The 15,817-nt window shown below is 46.0% G+C and overlaps 1 protein-coding gene across 1 annotated transcript in view; it reads left to right on the forward strand.

Moving 5' to 3' along the window:
- The window catches only part of LOC147666513 (N-acyl-aromatic-L-amino acid amidohydrolase (carboxylate-forming)-like), a 72,461-nt gene extending 67,498 nt beyond the window's left edge, over nt 1-4,963 (forward strand). The window contains exon 7 of the mRNA XM_086949024.1: nt 2,441-4,963. Coding sequence (XP_086805150.1) covers nt 2,441-2,638 — 198 coding nt within the window. The 3' untranslated portion in view covers nt 2,639-4,963. The remainder of the gene's footprint in view (nt 1-2,440) is intronic.
- Nucleotides 4,964-15,817: the final 10,854 nt, after the last annotated feature.

Below are 15,817 nucleotides of genomic sequence, written 5' to 3' on the forward strand. Positions count from 1 at the left end.
AAATTAAAATTAATTACCCATTATATTTTAATTAATTGCCAATTAATAATTAACAATTATTTCACAATAAATACAAATAAATAAATTAACATATTTAAATATTTATAATTAAATAACTTCCCACCCTATTCCCCTATAAACCCACAACCCGCTACAGAAAATAAATTACTAAAATTAGCATATTAAATCAATTAATCTATTAATTTAAATTAATTACCAATTATATTTAAATTAATTACCAATTATTAATTAATTAATAATGAATTCAAAATAAATACCAATAAATAAATTAACATATTTAAATAATTATAATTAAATTACTTCCCACCCTATTCCCCTATAAACCCACAACCCGCTACAGAAAATAAATTACTAAAATTAACATAATTATCAATTAATTAAAAATAATTACCAATTATATTTCAATTAATTACCAATTAATAATTAATTAACAATTAATTAAAAATAAATACCAATAAATAAACATATTTAATTATAATTAAATTACTTCCCACCCTATTCCCCTATAAACCCACAACCTGCTACAGAAAATATATTACTAAAATTAACATATTTATCAATTAATCAATTAATTAAAAATAATTACCAATTATATTTTAATTTACCATTTAATAATTAATTAACAATTAATTCAAAATAAATACCAATTAATAAATGAACATATTTAATTAATTATAATTAAATTACTTCCCACCCTATTCCCCTATAAACTCACAACCTGCTACAAAATTATATTACGCAAAAATTAAATACCATAAAAATAATTAATTAATATACATAATAAAATAAATATACACTTTTTAAACATATACTAACATAAAAAACACTTTAAAAATTGATATTAACTTACTTACCTCAAATTCGATATTTTTGTAGTCTATATTCTGTCCATTCTATATTTTTGTAGTCTATATTCTGTCCATTCGAAATTCTGTCCATTCTATATTTTTTAATCGATATTAATGCAAATCGATAATAAAAACTCGATATTTTAACTGTATAACGTTTAAAGTACCAGCCTCTCTCGGGTTGTCTTGCAGATTATGTAGCGTTTGTGTGTGTCAGAGGATAGCTGCCTTTGGCCACTGGCCAGCCTTGAAGCATAGTGTCCCGACAGGTGTAGTTCAGAATCAGGGGCAGTTTTTCCTCTCACATTACTGTCACCCCTTTGTTTTTTAATTTGATTTATATAGATTTTTTAAGTTTGTGATAAATACAGTTCCTTGGTATTATTTTTCAACATGGTGTCATGGACCACAAAGCAGTGAGTCAGTCTCAAAAGAGCAATATTACTAAAGTCAAATATTAACGGGCAATAGTAGTTTCCTCACCCTCCTGGCATGCGAGCTATGCCAGCTGCCCTTATGAATGATCTTCATTTGCATGATGAATTCATCATGGAATGAATACAAGTGACTGTACATTTTGCAGTCTGCACCAAACCTCAGGGCACAGGTTAAACTATGGTACCGGAGGACACCAGCATGCCTGGATATATGTATTCGGCCTAGTGACTGCCTGGCGGTGTAGACCATTCTGATTGTATTTAATATTAAATGTTCCTCAACTCCTCGATTACCGAGGCCCACTTCCCCAAGAAATGGAAACATGCAGACGTGAATCCGCTGGTGAAGAACCCACTCGCCAACCCGGGAGATCTCAAGAACTACCAACCCAACTCCCTGCTCTCCTTCCCGGACAAAGTAATTGAAAAAGCTATCAACATCCAGATAACAAGACATCTGGAGAACCACAACCTGCTGGACCCCTCCCAAGTCAGCTTCCGAGGAAACCACAGCACTGAGACAGCTCTAGTCGCAGCCATGGATGACATCAGAATACTGCTAGACCACGGAAAAACAGAAGCCCTGAACCTTTCAGCAGCCTTCAAAACCATATCCCACACACACATATCCTAGAGGCGCTGGATTTAGGAATACTATGATTTACTATTCCAACTGCAGCCTACGTAACAGCAGGGTAGGTGTTGGAATAGTAAATAATACTATTCCTTAGTGTATAGCGCCATCCAGCGCAAGTCGTTGTAACGACGTGCGTTGTAATGACCACGTTGTAAACGTATCGCGGTGTACAGACCGCGTTGTAATGGATGTCACCCGCAGTGTCATGAATGACAGCTCACAGAGCACATGCTGCTTTCAGACACAAAAAAGGAATGCAGTATGTCGCTCTGCAGCCTCTGGCTGCCCTTAATAAATTAGTGATGTAAGAATAGGTAATGTGCATGGTTTCATTAAAGCAGGAGATTATAGTCATACTAGAACTGGTGCATGATGTCAGTTCCTGTTACTTGCTTATCTATTGGCTGCATTCCTGGCAACACCAATTATGAATCTCTTTGGGCTGACCTTAAGCTGAAGATTTGTCAAGAAATAACCTCTTTATGTTTGGTTTTCAGGACAAGGATTTTCTTCCCCTGAACCCCGGTGACCCCATTTTCCAGACCTTGGATGGGACAGAGGTGTTCTACGAAGGTGGTTCAACCATCTACCCTGCCTTCATCAATGAGGCTGCGTACTATGAGAAGAACATCGCCTTTGCCAAGATGGAGAAGAAAGTGTTTTCGGTACCCGCTCTTCAAGCACAGCTGGACTAATCTGGGAACCACTGCAAAGGGGAGAGGCCTGCAGCCTTTAAGAAAACATTGCTGGGGGTGCAATACATATGAACTTTTTTGGGCACAGACACAAACATAATGAAGAGAACTAGAACAGAACCACAGTAACAAACAGCTGCTAATAGGCACATGAAGGGAGCCTGAGACAAGAAATACCAGGAGATCTACAAGAGAGTTCTCAAAAGATTCAAACTAAATGCAGAAGGAGAAAAAGTGGATGGCCAAGCCAAAGAAAGACTGAGCTAAAAACTTACTGTTCTGCAAGATACTCTTGGTGTGGGCAGTTGTCCATTCAGGTCTAGAGCTGCTTGAGCAACCTAGGATGTACAGGAGAGACCTTGAAAACTGATTCCCTCACCCCCAACCACAAATAATAAACCACCAGGTGAGTAGGCACACAGATAGAAGCATAATCTAAGAAGAGAGAACAAGTAGCAAGAGAGTCACAATAAAGGAAGACGAGGTGGACATAAGAGGCGAGGCTATGTCCCTCAGGGAAAGAAGGACTTGGAGACAAAAGAAAGAGAATGTGCACACAAAATGAAAGATGCATGGAGAATAATGGAGACAGGAGAGGGCTTGAAACAGAAGGAAAGGTAATGGAGAAGAGCCATGTTTGAAGTGAAAGGAAGAATAGATAGACACCCAGATCAGAAAAGAATACTCTGAAAACAGAGATGACGAAGGAGATGAGGAGGACAGGGGAGACCAAGCGAACTTTAGTAAGTGGAATGTACGAGATACATGGATGAGATGACATACACAGACCAAAGGAAGAAAGAGTACTCTACGGTGACTTAATTAGCAAGAGGAAGCAGAACATGAGAAGAGCAAGAAATAAACTGAGAGGTCCTAACAAAGTGCATGAAGGGTGGAGAGGAATGGAAACAAGAAACAGCGCAATAGTAAACAGAAAGCTAGATAAGAAACACACGGAGAGCTACCATAAAGTATTGGTTGAGCATCTTTCAGCAATCCACTTACAAATCACCAAGAACAATTAAAAAAGTGAAATCTGCCCTACTCTGATGGTTCTCGTATTGGGTACTCACCAAACTGCAGTTATCTATGCAAATATTTTTTGAGATGAGGCTCTTCTGACACCTCAGGACTTCATATGGGCACTTCCATGATGAAAAGCTATTTCTGCTGGCATCACCCATCTTTGTTGGTATTACTTTATAAGGGGCTTTTTCTCCAGTTGATGCAAAGACACTGGACAGTCCTGTTCTCAGAGATAATCATGGCAATAAACAGTTCACAGGTCAGACAATTTTTAAATGTATTCCAGGGATGAATGATCGCAGGTCAGCCATTCTAAAATAGTTTACAGGGCGGAATGGTCACGTCAGACATTTTCAAATATTACCCTGCAGGTAACAGGATGCCTGGTTAACCAAAGATTTTATTGCATCGCTTCTGCAGGTAAAATACATCCACACACACGCACACACACACACATATATATATATATATAAACTAGATTCTGCGCATCTAATTGTGGTCCATGCTCCATTTTGTTGAAGAAACACAGCCGCTATGCAGTGGAGTTTTCAGGAGATATAGATTTAAATATATATACGATGGCGAGGAATGGGCAATATCTACTAGGATATGGCCCATTTCTGCTCTCTGCGCTGACGCGCTAGTGGCTGCCAAGCACCAAATCAGGCAGGATAGGTTTTGTGCAGGAAGGGACACCTTCCTGCATAAAACCTATCCTCTGAGCCGGTTATCTCTTTCTATTTGTGCAGCAAAGGTAGAAAGAGGGAAAAATGAGGACAAATAAACAGGTTTATCCTTGGTACGCCTCACCTGGGAGGCATGGCATTTTGAATCAGTCCCAGGTTTACCCTTGTTAGTAGATCTGGGAATGCGCCAAAAACCATGGGTGGATGCAGGGGAAACACCCACGCGGCACCCATATAACGCCCTCCCAGGGCAGAGTTACGCACGGGAGAACTCTATGTCACTCCAGATTTACTATGAATGCAGAGCCACGCCCGGTGTGGCATAACAAATCTCATTTAAGGGCTTGCACATATTGTGTGGCGTAAGGGCACTGCAAGCCCTTGGTAAATCTGGGCACCAGTCTGCATTTCAGGCAGTAGACGATTTGTGCAACTCATCCTACCATCGTCCCAATACCAATGCCTTGTAGTTACATTAACGACGCACACCAACCTTGCACTGCTTTGATAAATAAAGTGACCTTCCGTATCTGAGGTGACGTCATGAAAATAAGACAATCATGTTTCAATGTATTACACTTTCAAATAAATAATTGTATTTTTATTCATTTTAGCTTAGTTTCTGTTTTTGTGTCACAGAACTGATCCGTGAAAATGAATTGCCAATTGGTTTTGTTCAATAAGTGCTGCTTCAAAGGCGTACAAGGATTTCAGTGCTTGCGCTCATTCAAACCTTGGCCTCTCTGCTTGTGATGGACAGGCAGGCCATCACATACATTACATCTGCAAAGAATGACACAACATTCCAATTGAAAACCTGTTTTTGCATCCTTATCATTAGTGAACTTCATTGTGCAAAATCGCTGTTTGAAAAATATTTTGAAATCTGACCCAACAAAATCAGCTGGTCCAAGGAGGGACAAGATAAAGGAGAAAGGAGTCTATGCATGTATATACAAAATGTTGCTCTGTAACAATATTGGTCTTATAAATTAAATTGCACTGCTTGTTTCTCTAGTGGACTTGAACGTTTGCTACTTGTTTACCTCAAAAGCAGTTTCTGAGTCACAGGGCCTGTTGTGACTTCACAGGTGACCCATAATGCACTCGACCTCAGATTGATTTCCACTCAGACAAAGACTGCATAAAACGTGCAATGTAGAACCGAGTGATGTCGAAATGTTATCATTTTAAACCTGCACATGTTAGTTATTTGTGCTTTAATAGCCGTGTTTTGTAGAAATTGCTTACTTTGCACATTGCCTATTTTGCACCATAACAAGGACGACAGCGAGTTAGGCTGCTCCTCTTACCTTTGCTGGTTGCTCGCCGAACCCAGGCTCCGTTCCACCACGGCTGAGTGCTGCTTGTGTGGAGAGCTAAGGGGGAGGTAGGCGGCCCAATCAGAGAGACCCCCAGCAAGCCGGAGGGCGGAGCCAGGAGCCCGCGCTTCCCACTACCCCTGCCTACATACTTCCATGTGCTGGTCAAGGCGCAGCGGACGGGCGCAGCGGGTGCGACAATGGCGCGCCAAAGGTGCGCTTAAGGTAAGCCTGTCTGCGCCCGGCCGAGACCGGCCGGGGCCAGGGGCCATGGACTTTGGTCCGAAACTAGCATACTCAAGTTGTGAACTTCATTCACTAAGACCCCCCCAGTCACCGCTGCCACCCTCTACCCCCACACACACTAAGACGCACGTGGCTATGCGGTATCTCTCAAGATACATCACCTTATCTTGCGACTAAACATAAGAATGCCTGGTGCATCAGGACTAATCCCTCTGCTAAAACACGGCTGGAACTTCGCTGTATCTATCTCAACACGCGTTCCATGCCAAAGCAACAATTAGACATATTCCTGTTGCTTACCTCTGACAAACCAGACCTACTTTTGTTTACAGAAACTTGGCTCACCCAAGATTCACTACCAGACATTTTGGCTTCACTACCCTCGGACTACTATATTATCACAGCGAACCGCTCATCTGCGAAAACTGGCGGGGGGGGGGTGGTCCGCAGCTATTATTCATAAAAACTACAAATGTATTACACTCACACCCATGACTCTTACGGACACAGAAAATATTGTCATAAAAATGGACACGGAGAGCGGGGCTCTCTTACATGCTCTGGTCTATCGGTCCCCACAATCCATGCCTACCTTCCCGACATCCTTAGCAGAACAAATTGCCCCCCTTGTAACAAGCTACCCGAAAATTGCTTTCCTCGGAGACCTCAACTATTGGTTTGATAATATGGCTGTTGACCCCCAGGCACTAGAACTTAATGATCTGCTCTCGGATTTAAACCTGATCCAGCATATACATTCCCCCACACACGAGAAAGGTCACAGCTTATACCAAATATGGTCTCATAAACTCCTACTGTCCACTCCTGACATCTCTCCTTGCATCTGGTCCGACCATTTCCTCATTCAATTCACAATCACCGTCAGTGGACATGTAAAATCAGGGTCCCTACCGGGTGGAGAAACTAGGAAATGAAACGCCATGAACTCACCGGCTTTCTTGGACACTCTGGCTACCACATTGCCCACAACAAGCAATAATATAGACATCATGGAGGATAAGCTTACACAATGGCTTCAAAAGGCCACTGACACTCATGCGCCCCTAGTGAAATTCTCTCGCTCACGTAGCACGGAGGCCCACAGATGGTTCACCTCAGAGTTAAAGTCGCTAAAACTCGAAGTGCGCCAAAAATAAAGGAAATGGAGATCAAAATATCATCTACAAGATAAGGAGGAATTCTGTGCTGCTCGCAGAAATTATCAAAAAACTATCTTGAAACATAAAACAGATTACTTCTCTGGAAAAATCTTAAACTCCAAGAGCAGAACGAATTATTTTTTTAATATAGTGAACAATCTCTGCAATAGTGAAAGAACGGCCCTCCTGGTAACTCCAACGCAAGAGCTATGCAACTCCCTAAACAAATTTTTTGTGGATAAAATTGTCACCATCAAACAAAGTATAAATAGCATGTCATATCAGGCCCCTATAAACAATACTTTTCATAATGCTATGACGTTAGACACTTTTCCTCTCATAGACACAAAGACCTTTATAGAACTTCTCTCCCGAGTTAAATCCAGCTCACCTGGACATCTTAAAAGAAGTATGCCTAGCTCTTCCACAAGGTATCCTCCCATTCTTAAATGAGACGCTCTCTCAGGGTAAGGTACCTAGTAGCTTTAAGAATGCCACAGTCATCCCACTGATAAAAAAGCCGGGAGCAGACCCGCAAGACCCGGCCAACTACAGGCCTATTTCCCTCTTACCCTGCCTATCCAAACTCCCAGAGTCTCTAACTGCCTGTCCAAGTTTATTGAAAAATAGGAATACCTGGAGCCAAACCAGGCAGGTTTCCGCCCATGCCACTCTAATGAAACCGTGATTCTGGCAGTTCAGGACTGTAGGAAGGTGGATATCTGACTATGGTTACCCCCAAACTTTTTGCCTGGTGTTTAGCTGGTTTTTGACTTAGTTGGCCTGGGATCCTGCTATTCAGGGCCCCAGGCCGATTGCTCTCTCCTTAAAATGGACTCCATGTACCTTAGGTGCATAAAACAATTGGAATTGGTTCACCTTATAGGCCCCTGTAACAGTGTACCATAGGTACCCAGGGCATAGGTGTAGCCAAGGCCTACCAGGGGCTGCAGCATGTATTGTGCCACCCCTGGCCTGGCCTCCATATTTGACACAACTGGCTGATCACTCAGCTGGGGTAAGTTGGTGTAATCACCTCTTGCTTAGATACAGTATCCCTATATCTAACCCTAAACTGGACACATATGTTCCTATCAGCCACTCCTGTGGAAGGCCTCATCAATCCTGGAGGCAGAGTGCTTGGAAATATGTGAGATGATGCTCTAGCATGAGCTGAGCCTGTCTGCAGCTGTCGGGAACCACTCCCTAAGCTGTTCCGGGATATTGCCATACCATATACTCTTAAGTGCATTATAATCCTCGCGGTTAAATGCTATCTTTGGTTTGGCTTTATCAAAACATGTCGAGTAAGGTGTCATACGAATTGGAATACTATCCCCTCGCCAGTTCTGGCGACGGGGATAGCATTCCACCCTTCTAGAGGGACACGACATGTGTGTAGCCTTAACCCCGGTTAAAGTTAAACAGAGCCTCAGCATCACAAAATGGAAGCTGCCACCACAGACACATGTCTGACCTCCTGCTGCTGGGAGTCCTTCCAGCGAGGAGGGCCTGGACAAAGGGTTTCCTGCCTTGGGAGGTGAGAGCACCACCCCAGACAGGGTTTTGTGTATTGGGTAGGACAGGGCTGAATAGATTGAGACATGCCTGGGGCACACAAGGTGTCCCTGTGCATAAGCCAGCCCAAACCGGTTCTGGGGCTTTCCAGCCCCAGTCCTGGCGAGGAGCTGGACAAAGGAGAGGGGGTGTAACCACCCCCCTTCCTGGTCCCACCCATAGGGGAGGGACCTAGCAGGAGATCCACCCCTCAGATTGGAATAAGAGTGGGAGCAGTGCCAATGCAACTCAGATCATCCTGAAATCAACTTTAAACAAGAAGAAGACTGGACTTCGACATTCTGCTGCTCAGAAGACTGAAGAGAATCTCCCTTGTGGCCTAGGAGGGGCCACCCTGTGAACACAGGCATCACCCAGCACCTCGACGTCTGCTTTGCCGCCGCCTCCCGCCGGAGCCCGAGTGCAGAGCCTGACAAGACCCAGCTTCCCAGACTTCTCCCAGCCCGATCCACAGTCCCTGCAAAGGAGGGACCCGTGGAGGCACCGAGAGACGTGGGAGCGGACATCTTGAAAGACCCCCGAGACGCTGACTGCGCAGCACCCGAGGCACCCTCGACTCTGCTTTGAGGTTTAAAAAGCCCTACAACCGAGCAGCATTTGCACCAAAGATCAGCCCTCCAGCATCTCCACGATCTGCGTGGGGCCCTTTTGCTTTGTGCCACTCGACTCGCCATCCCGGCCGCTTGTCACGTGATCAGCGGCCATCTTGGCGACGAAACCTACGATTTACACTGTGGGTCTGATTGCTCCAGATCTGCCCTCGCTCCTGTAGAAAGGAGTACCCGCTCTGACCTTGCTGGTCCGAGTAATAAGCCTTTTTCACTTTCCCCGTGGCTTGTGTTAGCCAAGGCTTGTTTGCTTCAATCGAGTTGCCAACACCGCCATCAGCTAGAGCCTTCGAGGGACAGCTTGTGATCGACTCCTGGACGTCCTTAACCTCTTCGTGTCCACGTGGCTGCAGAGAGAAGCAACAGCACATCACCTGTTTGCACCCGACTTTGCCTGGTTCCAATCTGGTTCCACGGTGGTCACTGGTCAGTGACTTTGAACATTGTCCCCTCTGCTTTCAGGTCTTCACCACTTCAGATCCACCCTTGGATCCACCGGACACTTCTCCTTCACATCGCCTGCAGCATCTTCAGCTTCAAGCGCCAAGAACCTGCGTGTCAAAACCCGACGCCACTTCGACCCTGTGCACCCGCTTCCTGTGGGTGAGGTAACATTGCAACGCCGGTGTCCCTACACTGGTACACACCTCTAGGGTCTGTTTTTTTAAGTTTTGTTCCTCTAGGTTCAGCGGAAGTGCCCTTAAACTAACTTTGTGTAACTTTTACGCACCATAGACTTTACATTGGAAAGTGCGTGCACTTTGAACACTGCACCCGAGTCCCGCGGGCCTTTCCCGACTTAGTCACTGCTAGTCTCGAATAGCTCCAGTGATTCCCAAGGCCCTAGGCCTGTTCCCTTTCCTATTGGTATCTCTTGTACCACTTTCTTAGTATATGGTTTAGGTGGCCCCTAGGGCTCATCCATATTGTGCAACTTTTGTGTATTTTAAACTGTCTTGTGATTTAATGCTTGTGCTTCTGTGCTCATAAAGAGTCCAGGGGATTTTATAGTTAATAAATCAATATATATTTTCAATATATATCTGTGTGGTGTCCCTTTCATTTGGTATTCAAGGGGGTTGTGTGGTAATACAGCTGGCTTCACATGCCTTTCAGAGTTTAGCCTAAGACTGCTTTGTCCACGTTACCACTAGGATAACTGGTCTACAAGGTTGAATTACAACCATCATCATAAGGGTTGCTTGGCATGGTACAAAGTGATCACTAAGAATTAGTGAGCATTATATACCAGGCCAACTTCTCACATTGGTGAGCAGCGGATTGGGATCTGAGCTTGCTGTTGTTTTACCATTACAATCTTTGAGATTATCATTTGAAAGATCATACAGGTACCTGCTAGGTACATATAAAACAAGACTAGTATACTTAAGTTCTACTGAACTTAGTTGTTGTAGAGCAAAGGGAGTAGCACACCCTAGCTACAACTACTAGATAGGTTTAGTAGGTAAACACCAGTGTAGGTAGATTGCAACACATCCACCCACACTAGAGCAATGTCTGGAGCAGAGGGGTCCAGTGGACTTACTCCTGTTGAGAGTGACCCTCCAAGGGCACCATCCAAATTTGCTATTTTTTCCTTTAAGGAATTAAGACAGCTTTGTGTCTTAAGGGGTCTGAAGACAGGGCCTTCCCCTACTACAGACCACCTAAGAGAGCTCTTAGACCAGTCTGAGACTCTAAAGCCCTCTAAGGCAAACCCCACAGGGAATGCTGAAGGAGGCCATCCTTCAGAGGATGACACTGTAGACACCCCTGCCCCTATCATCCTGGTAGATGAGGAAGCCCCCATCACTGGAGCTCCTCAGGTAGATGAGGAGGAAGAGGAAGAAGAGGAAGAAGAGGAAGAGGTGGAAAGCAGTGAGTCAGATGATGACAGAAATAGTCAGGTGCTGGTCAGTAGACTGAACCAGGCTAACTTAAGCCTACTTGGGAATGAATCTGGTAACAACCCATTCAGACCCCCAGGTGGACTTAACCAGAGGCCTAGGAGGAGAAGGACTCACTCAGGTGACTCTGACAACTCCCATGCTTCTAGAGGCTCTCATGGTCACTCCAGAAAGGAGATGACTAGCCCTCAGAGAAGGGAACATGAGGCCAAGATGAGAGAGGCTGAGCTTAGGATCCAGAGACAAGAATTAGAAGTTGCCCTGGCCCAAGAGAAACTTGCTAGAGCAAGACAGCCTAGAGAGAGTGGATTAGGATCCACTGGTGGCAGCACTATCCAGAAGGATAAAGACAGGTCCTTTGATACAAGAAACCTGAGTAAGATTGTGCCCCCCTACAAAGCTGGGGATGACATCCACAAATGGATGACTGCACTTGAGAGAGCCTGCATGGTACAGCAGATCCCTCAGGAGCAGTGGGCAGCAATCCTGTGGCTCTCCTTTGAAGGTAGAGGCAGAGACAGACTCCTCCCAGTTAGTGATGAGGATTCTAGAAACTACATGGTCCTGAAGAGTGCTCTGATTGATGGGTTAGGCTTAACCACTGAACAGTACAGGTTAATGTTCAGAGATACCCAGAAGACACAGACTCAGGACTGGTCTGAATTTGTTGAATGTGCCACTAAGGCTCTAGAGGGCTGGTTGCTGGGAAGGAAGGTTACTGACTATACAGGATTGTATAATTTAATTATGAGAGAGCAAATCTTAAGTAATTGTCAAAATCAGCTTCTACATCAGCACCTGGTTGACTCTGATCTGACCTCCCCACAAGAATTGGGTAGGAGGGCAGACAAATGGGTCAGAACCAGGATCAGGCCTAAGAACCAGGGTGGTGACCAAAAGAAAGAGACTACCAAGCCTCAAGAGAAGGGTGCGGATAAAAGTAAGGAAAAGACTTCCCCAGGGCCCCAAAACTCCAAGAATGGGGGTGGGTCCCACGACACTTCTACAACCCAGAAAAAGCCTTATTGTCATACCTGTAAACAGGTGGGGCATTACAAAACAGATAGCTGTTGTCCCAAGAATGGCAATAAAGAGAATATACCTCCAGGTAAGGCTCCAACACCTCCTGTCACTGTTAGCAGTGGTCCCCCAGGTGGTGGGAGCACCCCCAAGAATTTGGGTGGGTTTACTTTTGGAGGACAGGTGGACTCTGGCCTATCCAGGTCCCCTAACTCAGATACTCTTGTCTATGAGACTGGCATGGGGTTTGCCAATTTCACTGCTTGCCCAAACACTTTGAGCAAGTATAGACAGGAGCCCCTCATCAATGGTTTGAAAGTTGAGGCCTTCAGAGACACAGAGGCTAGCATCACCATGGTGGCTGAATGTCTAGTCCCCTCAAAGCAACTTTTACCTGATGCCAGATATCAGGTGACAAACATTGATGGCATAGAAACCAATCATCCCATGGCAGTAGTCAATCTTAGCTGGGGAGGTGTCACTGGCCCAAAGAGAGTGGCAGTGTCAGCAAACTTGCCTGTAGATTGCCTACTGGGTAATGATTTGGAAATCTCAGCCTGGGCTGAGGTTGAACAGCAAACCCATTCTAGAATGGTAAATCTCCATGGAAAGGTTAGTGGGGCTGTAATGGCTACAGCCCCAATTCAAGATGTCCTTCCTGAAAAGGTTGGGAGGGCTGAGCAAACCTCAGCCCCATCTTTAGATAACTTCCCTCCTGGAAAGAGTAGCAGGGCTGTACTAGTAACAGCCCATACCCAAACTGAGTCTCCTCCTGAAAAGGTTGGTGGGGCTGTGATGGCCACAGCCCAAACTCAAACTGATACATGGGTAGTGAAGCCTGAAATGATGGATCACTCCGCCCAAACAGAGAGCATTGAGGAGGAAGAGAAATCTCCCTCCCACCAGACTTTAGGAAGGGATCAGCCTCCTCAGGGAACTGATCTTACCCCTGATGAAGGAACTGTCCCAGAGGTTGTTAGGCCTGGCCTAACAGAGCCTCTGATGGCAGTGGACCCTTCTCAGGTGGGACCCAGTCTGGAGCAGATAACCTGCCCCTCTCTACCTTGCCTTACTCAGCCCAGGGCTGCAGAGGACAAGAAGGACAGTGAGACCCAAAGGGCCCCCTGTCAAATAAAGCACCCCCATCAACAGATTAGGGGCACCGAAACTAGTAGCCCTAGTGAGGTGCAAACTTTAAAAACTCCTGAGGGATCCCCCTTAAAAGTAGTTAGGGACCTCCCCCAGATGGATATTGTTGGGCACAGCCAAACCTGGGACCCTAAGGGCCCAAACCTGAACTGTCCCTCCAGTAAGCCAAACAGAGGGACTCAGCCTCCAGCTTTAGGTAGCCAGAGGTTGACCCTGAGAGCACAGTGCAACTCAGTCAAAGATAGAAAGGCACACATGGTGGAGAGTGATTGGAGGAAGCTGAGCCCTACAGAGGAGACTCACTTCAGTACTCCATCTCAACACCAGCCTTTGACTTTGCAAAGACACACCACAGGTAGAGATTCCATATGGTGGAGACCCTCAGATACCCTTAGGGTGAGGGATTGCTTAGTGGACCATGAGACAGGGGGTTACCAAGCCAGAGCTGGTACTTCCTTATATGGCCACTTAGGCAATATAGGCTTACCTGGTCAAGGATAGCCTTATCTCCTTTCATTGGGGGGGGGGGGGTTATGTAGGAAGGTGGATATCTGACTATGGTTACCCCCAAACTTTTTGCCTGGTGTTTAGCTGGTTTTTGACTTAGTTGGCCTGGGATCCTGCTATTCAGGGCCCCAGGCCGATTGCTCTCTCCTTAAAATGGACTCCATGTACCTTAGGTGCATAAAACAATTGGAATTGGTTCACCTTATAGGCCCCTGTAACAGTGTACCATAGGTACCCAGGGCATAAGTGTAGCCAAGGCCTACCAGGGGCTGCAGCATGTATTGTGCCACCCCTGGCCTGGCCTCCATATTTGACACAACTGGCTGATCACTCAGCTGGGGTAAGTTGGTGTAATCACCTCTTGCTTAGATACAGTATCCCTATATCTAACCCTAAACTGGACACATATGTTCCTATCAGCCACTCCTGTGGAAGGCCTCATCAATCCTGGAGGCAGAGTGCTTGGAAATATGTGAGATGATGCTCTAGCATGAGCTGAGCCTGTCTGCAGCTGTCGGGAACCACTCCCTAAGCTGTTCCGGGATATTGCCATACCATATACTCTTAAGTGCATTATAATCCTCGCGGTTAAATGCTATCTTTGGTTTGGCTTTATCAAAACATGTCGAGTAAGGTGTCATACGAATTGGAATACTATCCCCTCGCCAGTTCTGGCGACGGGGATAGCATTCCACCCTTCTAGAGGGACACGACATGTGTGTAGCCTTAACCCCGGTTAAAGTTAAACAGAGCCTCAGCATCACAAAATGGATGCTGCCACCACAGACACATGTCTGACCTCCTGCTGCTGGGAGTCCTTCCAGCGAGGAGGGCCTGGACAAAGGGTTTCCTGCCTTGGGAGGTGAGAGCACCACCCCAGACAGGGTTTTGTGTATTGGGTAGGACAGGGCTGAATAGATTGAGACATGCCTGGGGCACACAAGGTGTCCCTGTGCATAAGCCAGCCCAAACCGGTTCTGGGGCTTTCCAGCCCCAGTCCTGGCGAGGAGCTGGACAAAGGAGAGGGGGTGTAACCACCCCCCTTCCTGGTCCCACCCATAGGGGAGGGACCTAGCAGGAGATCCACCCCTCAGATTGGAATAAGAGTGGGAGCAGTGCCAATGCAACTCAGATCATCCTGAAATCAACTTTAAACAAGAAGAAGACTGGACTTCGACATTCTGCTGCTCAGAAGACTGAAGAGAATCTCCCTTGTGGCCTAGGAGGGGCCACCCTGTGAACACAGGCATCACCCAGCACCTCGACGTCTACTTTGCCGCCGCCTCCCGCCGGAGCCCGAGTGCAGAGCCTGACAAGACCCAGCTTCCCAGACTTCTCCCAGCCCGATCCACAGTCCCTGCAAAGAAGGGACCCGTGGAGGCACCGAGAGACGTGGGAGCGGACATCTTGAAAGACCCCCGAGACGCTGACTGCGCAGCACCCGAGGCACCCTCGACTCTGTGCTTTGAGGTTTAAAAAGCCCTACAACCGAGCAGCATTTGCACCAAAGATCAGCACTCCAGCATCTCCACGATCTGCGTGGGGCCCTTTTGCTTTGTGCCACTCGACTCGCCATCCCGGCCGCTTGTCACGTGATCAGCGGCCATCTTGGCGACGAAACCTACGATTTACACTGTGGGTCTGATTGCTCCAGATCTGCCCTCGCTCCTGTAGAAAGGAGTACCCGCTCTGACCTTGCTGGTCCGAGTAATAAGCCTTTTTCACTTTCCCCGTGGCTTGTGTTAGCCAAGGCTTGTTTGCTTCAATCGAGTTGCCAACACCGCCATCAGCTAGAGCCTTCGAGGGACAGCTCGTGATCGACTCCTGGACGTCCTTAACCTCTTCGTGTCCACGTGGCTGCAGAGAGAAGCAACACCACATCACCTGTTTGCACCCGACTTTGCCTGGTTCCAATCTGGTTCCACGGTGGTCACTGGTCAGTGACTTTGAACATTGTCCCCTCTGCTTTC

The sequence above is a fragment of the Lissotriton vulgaris genome, unplaced genomic scaffold (assembly GCF_964263255.1).
Source record: "Lissotriton vulgaris unplaced genomic scaffold, aLisVul1.2 SCAFFOLD_440, whole genome shotgun sequence".
NCBI lineage: Eukaryota > Metazoa > Chordata > Amphibia > Caudata > Salamandridae > Lissotriton > Lissotriton vulgaris.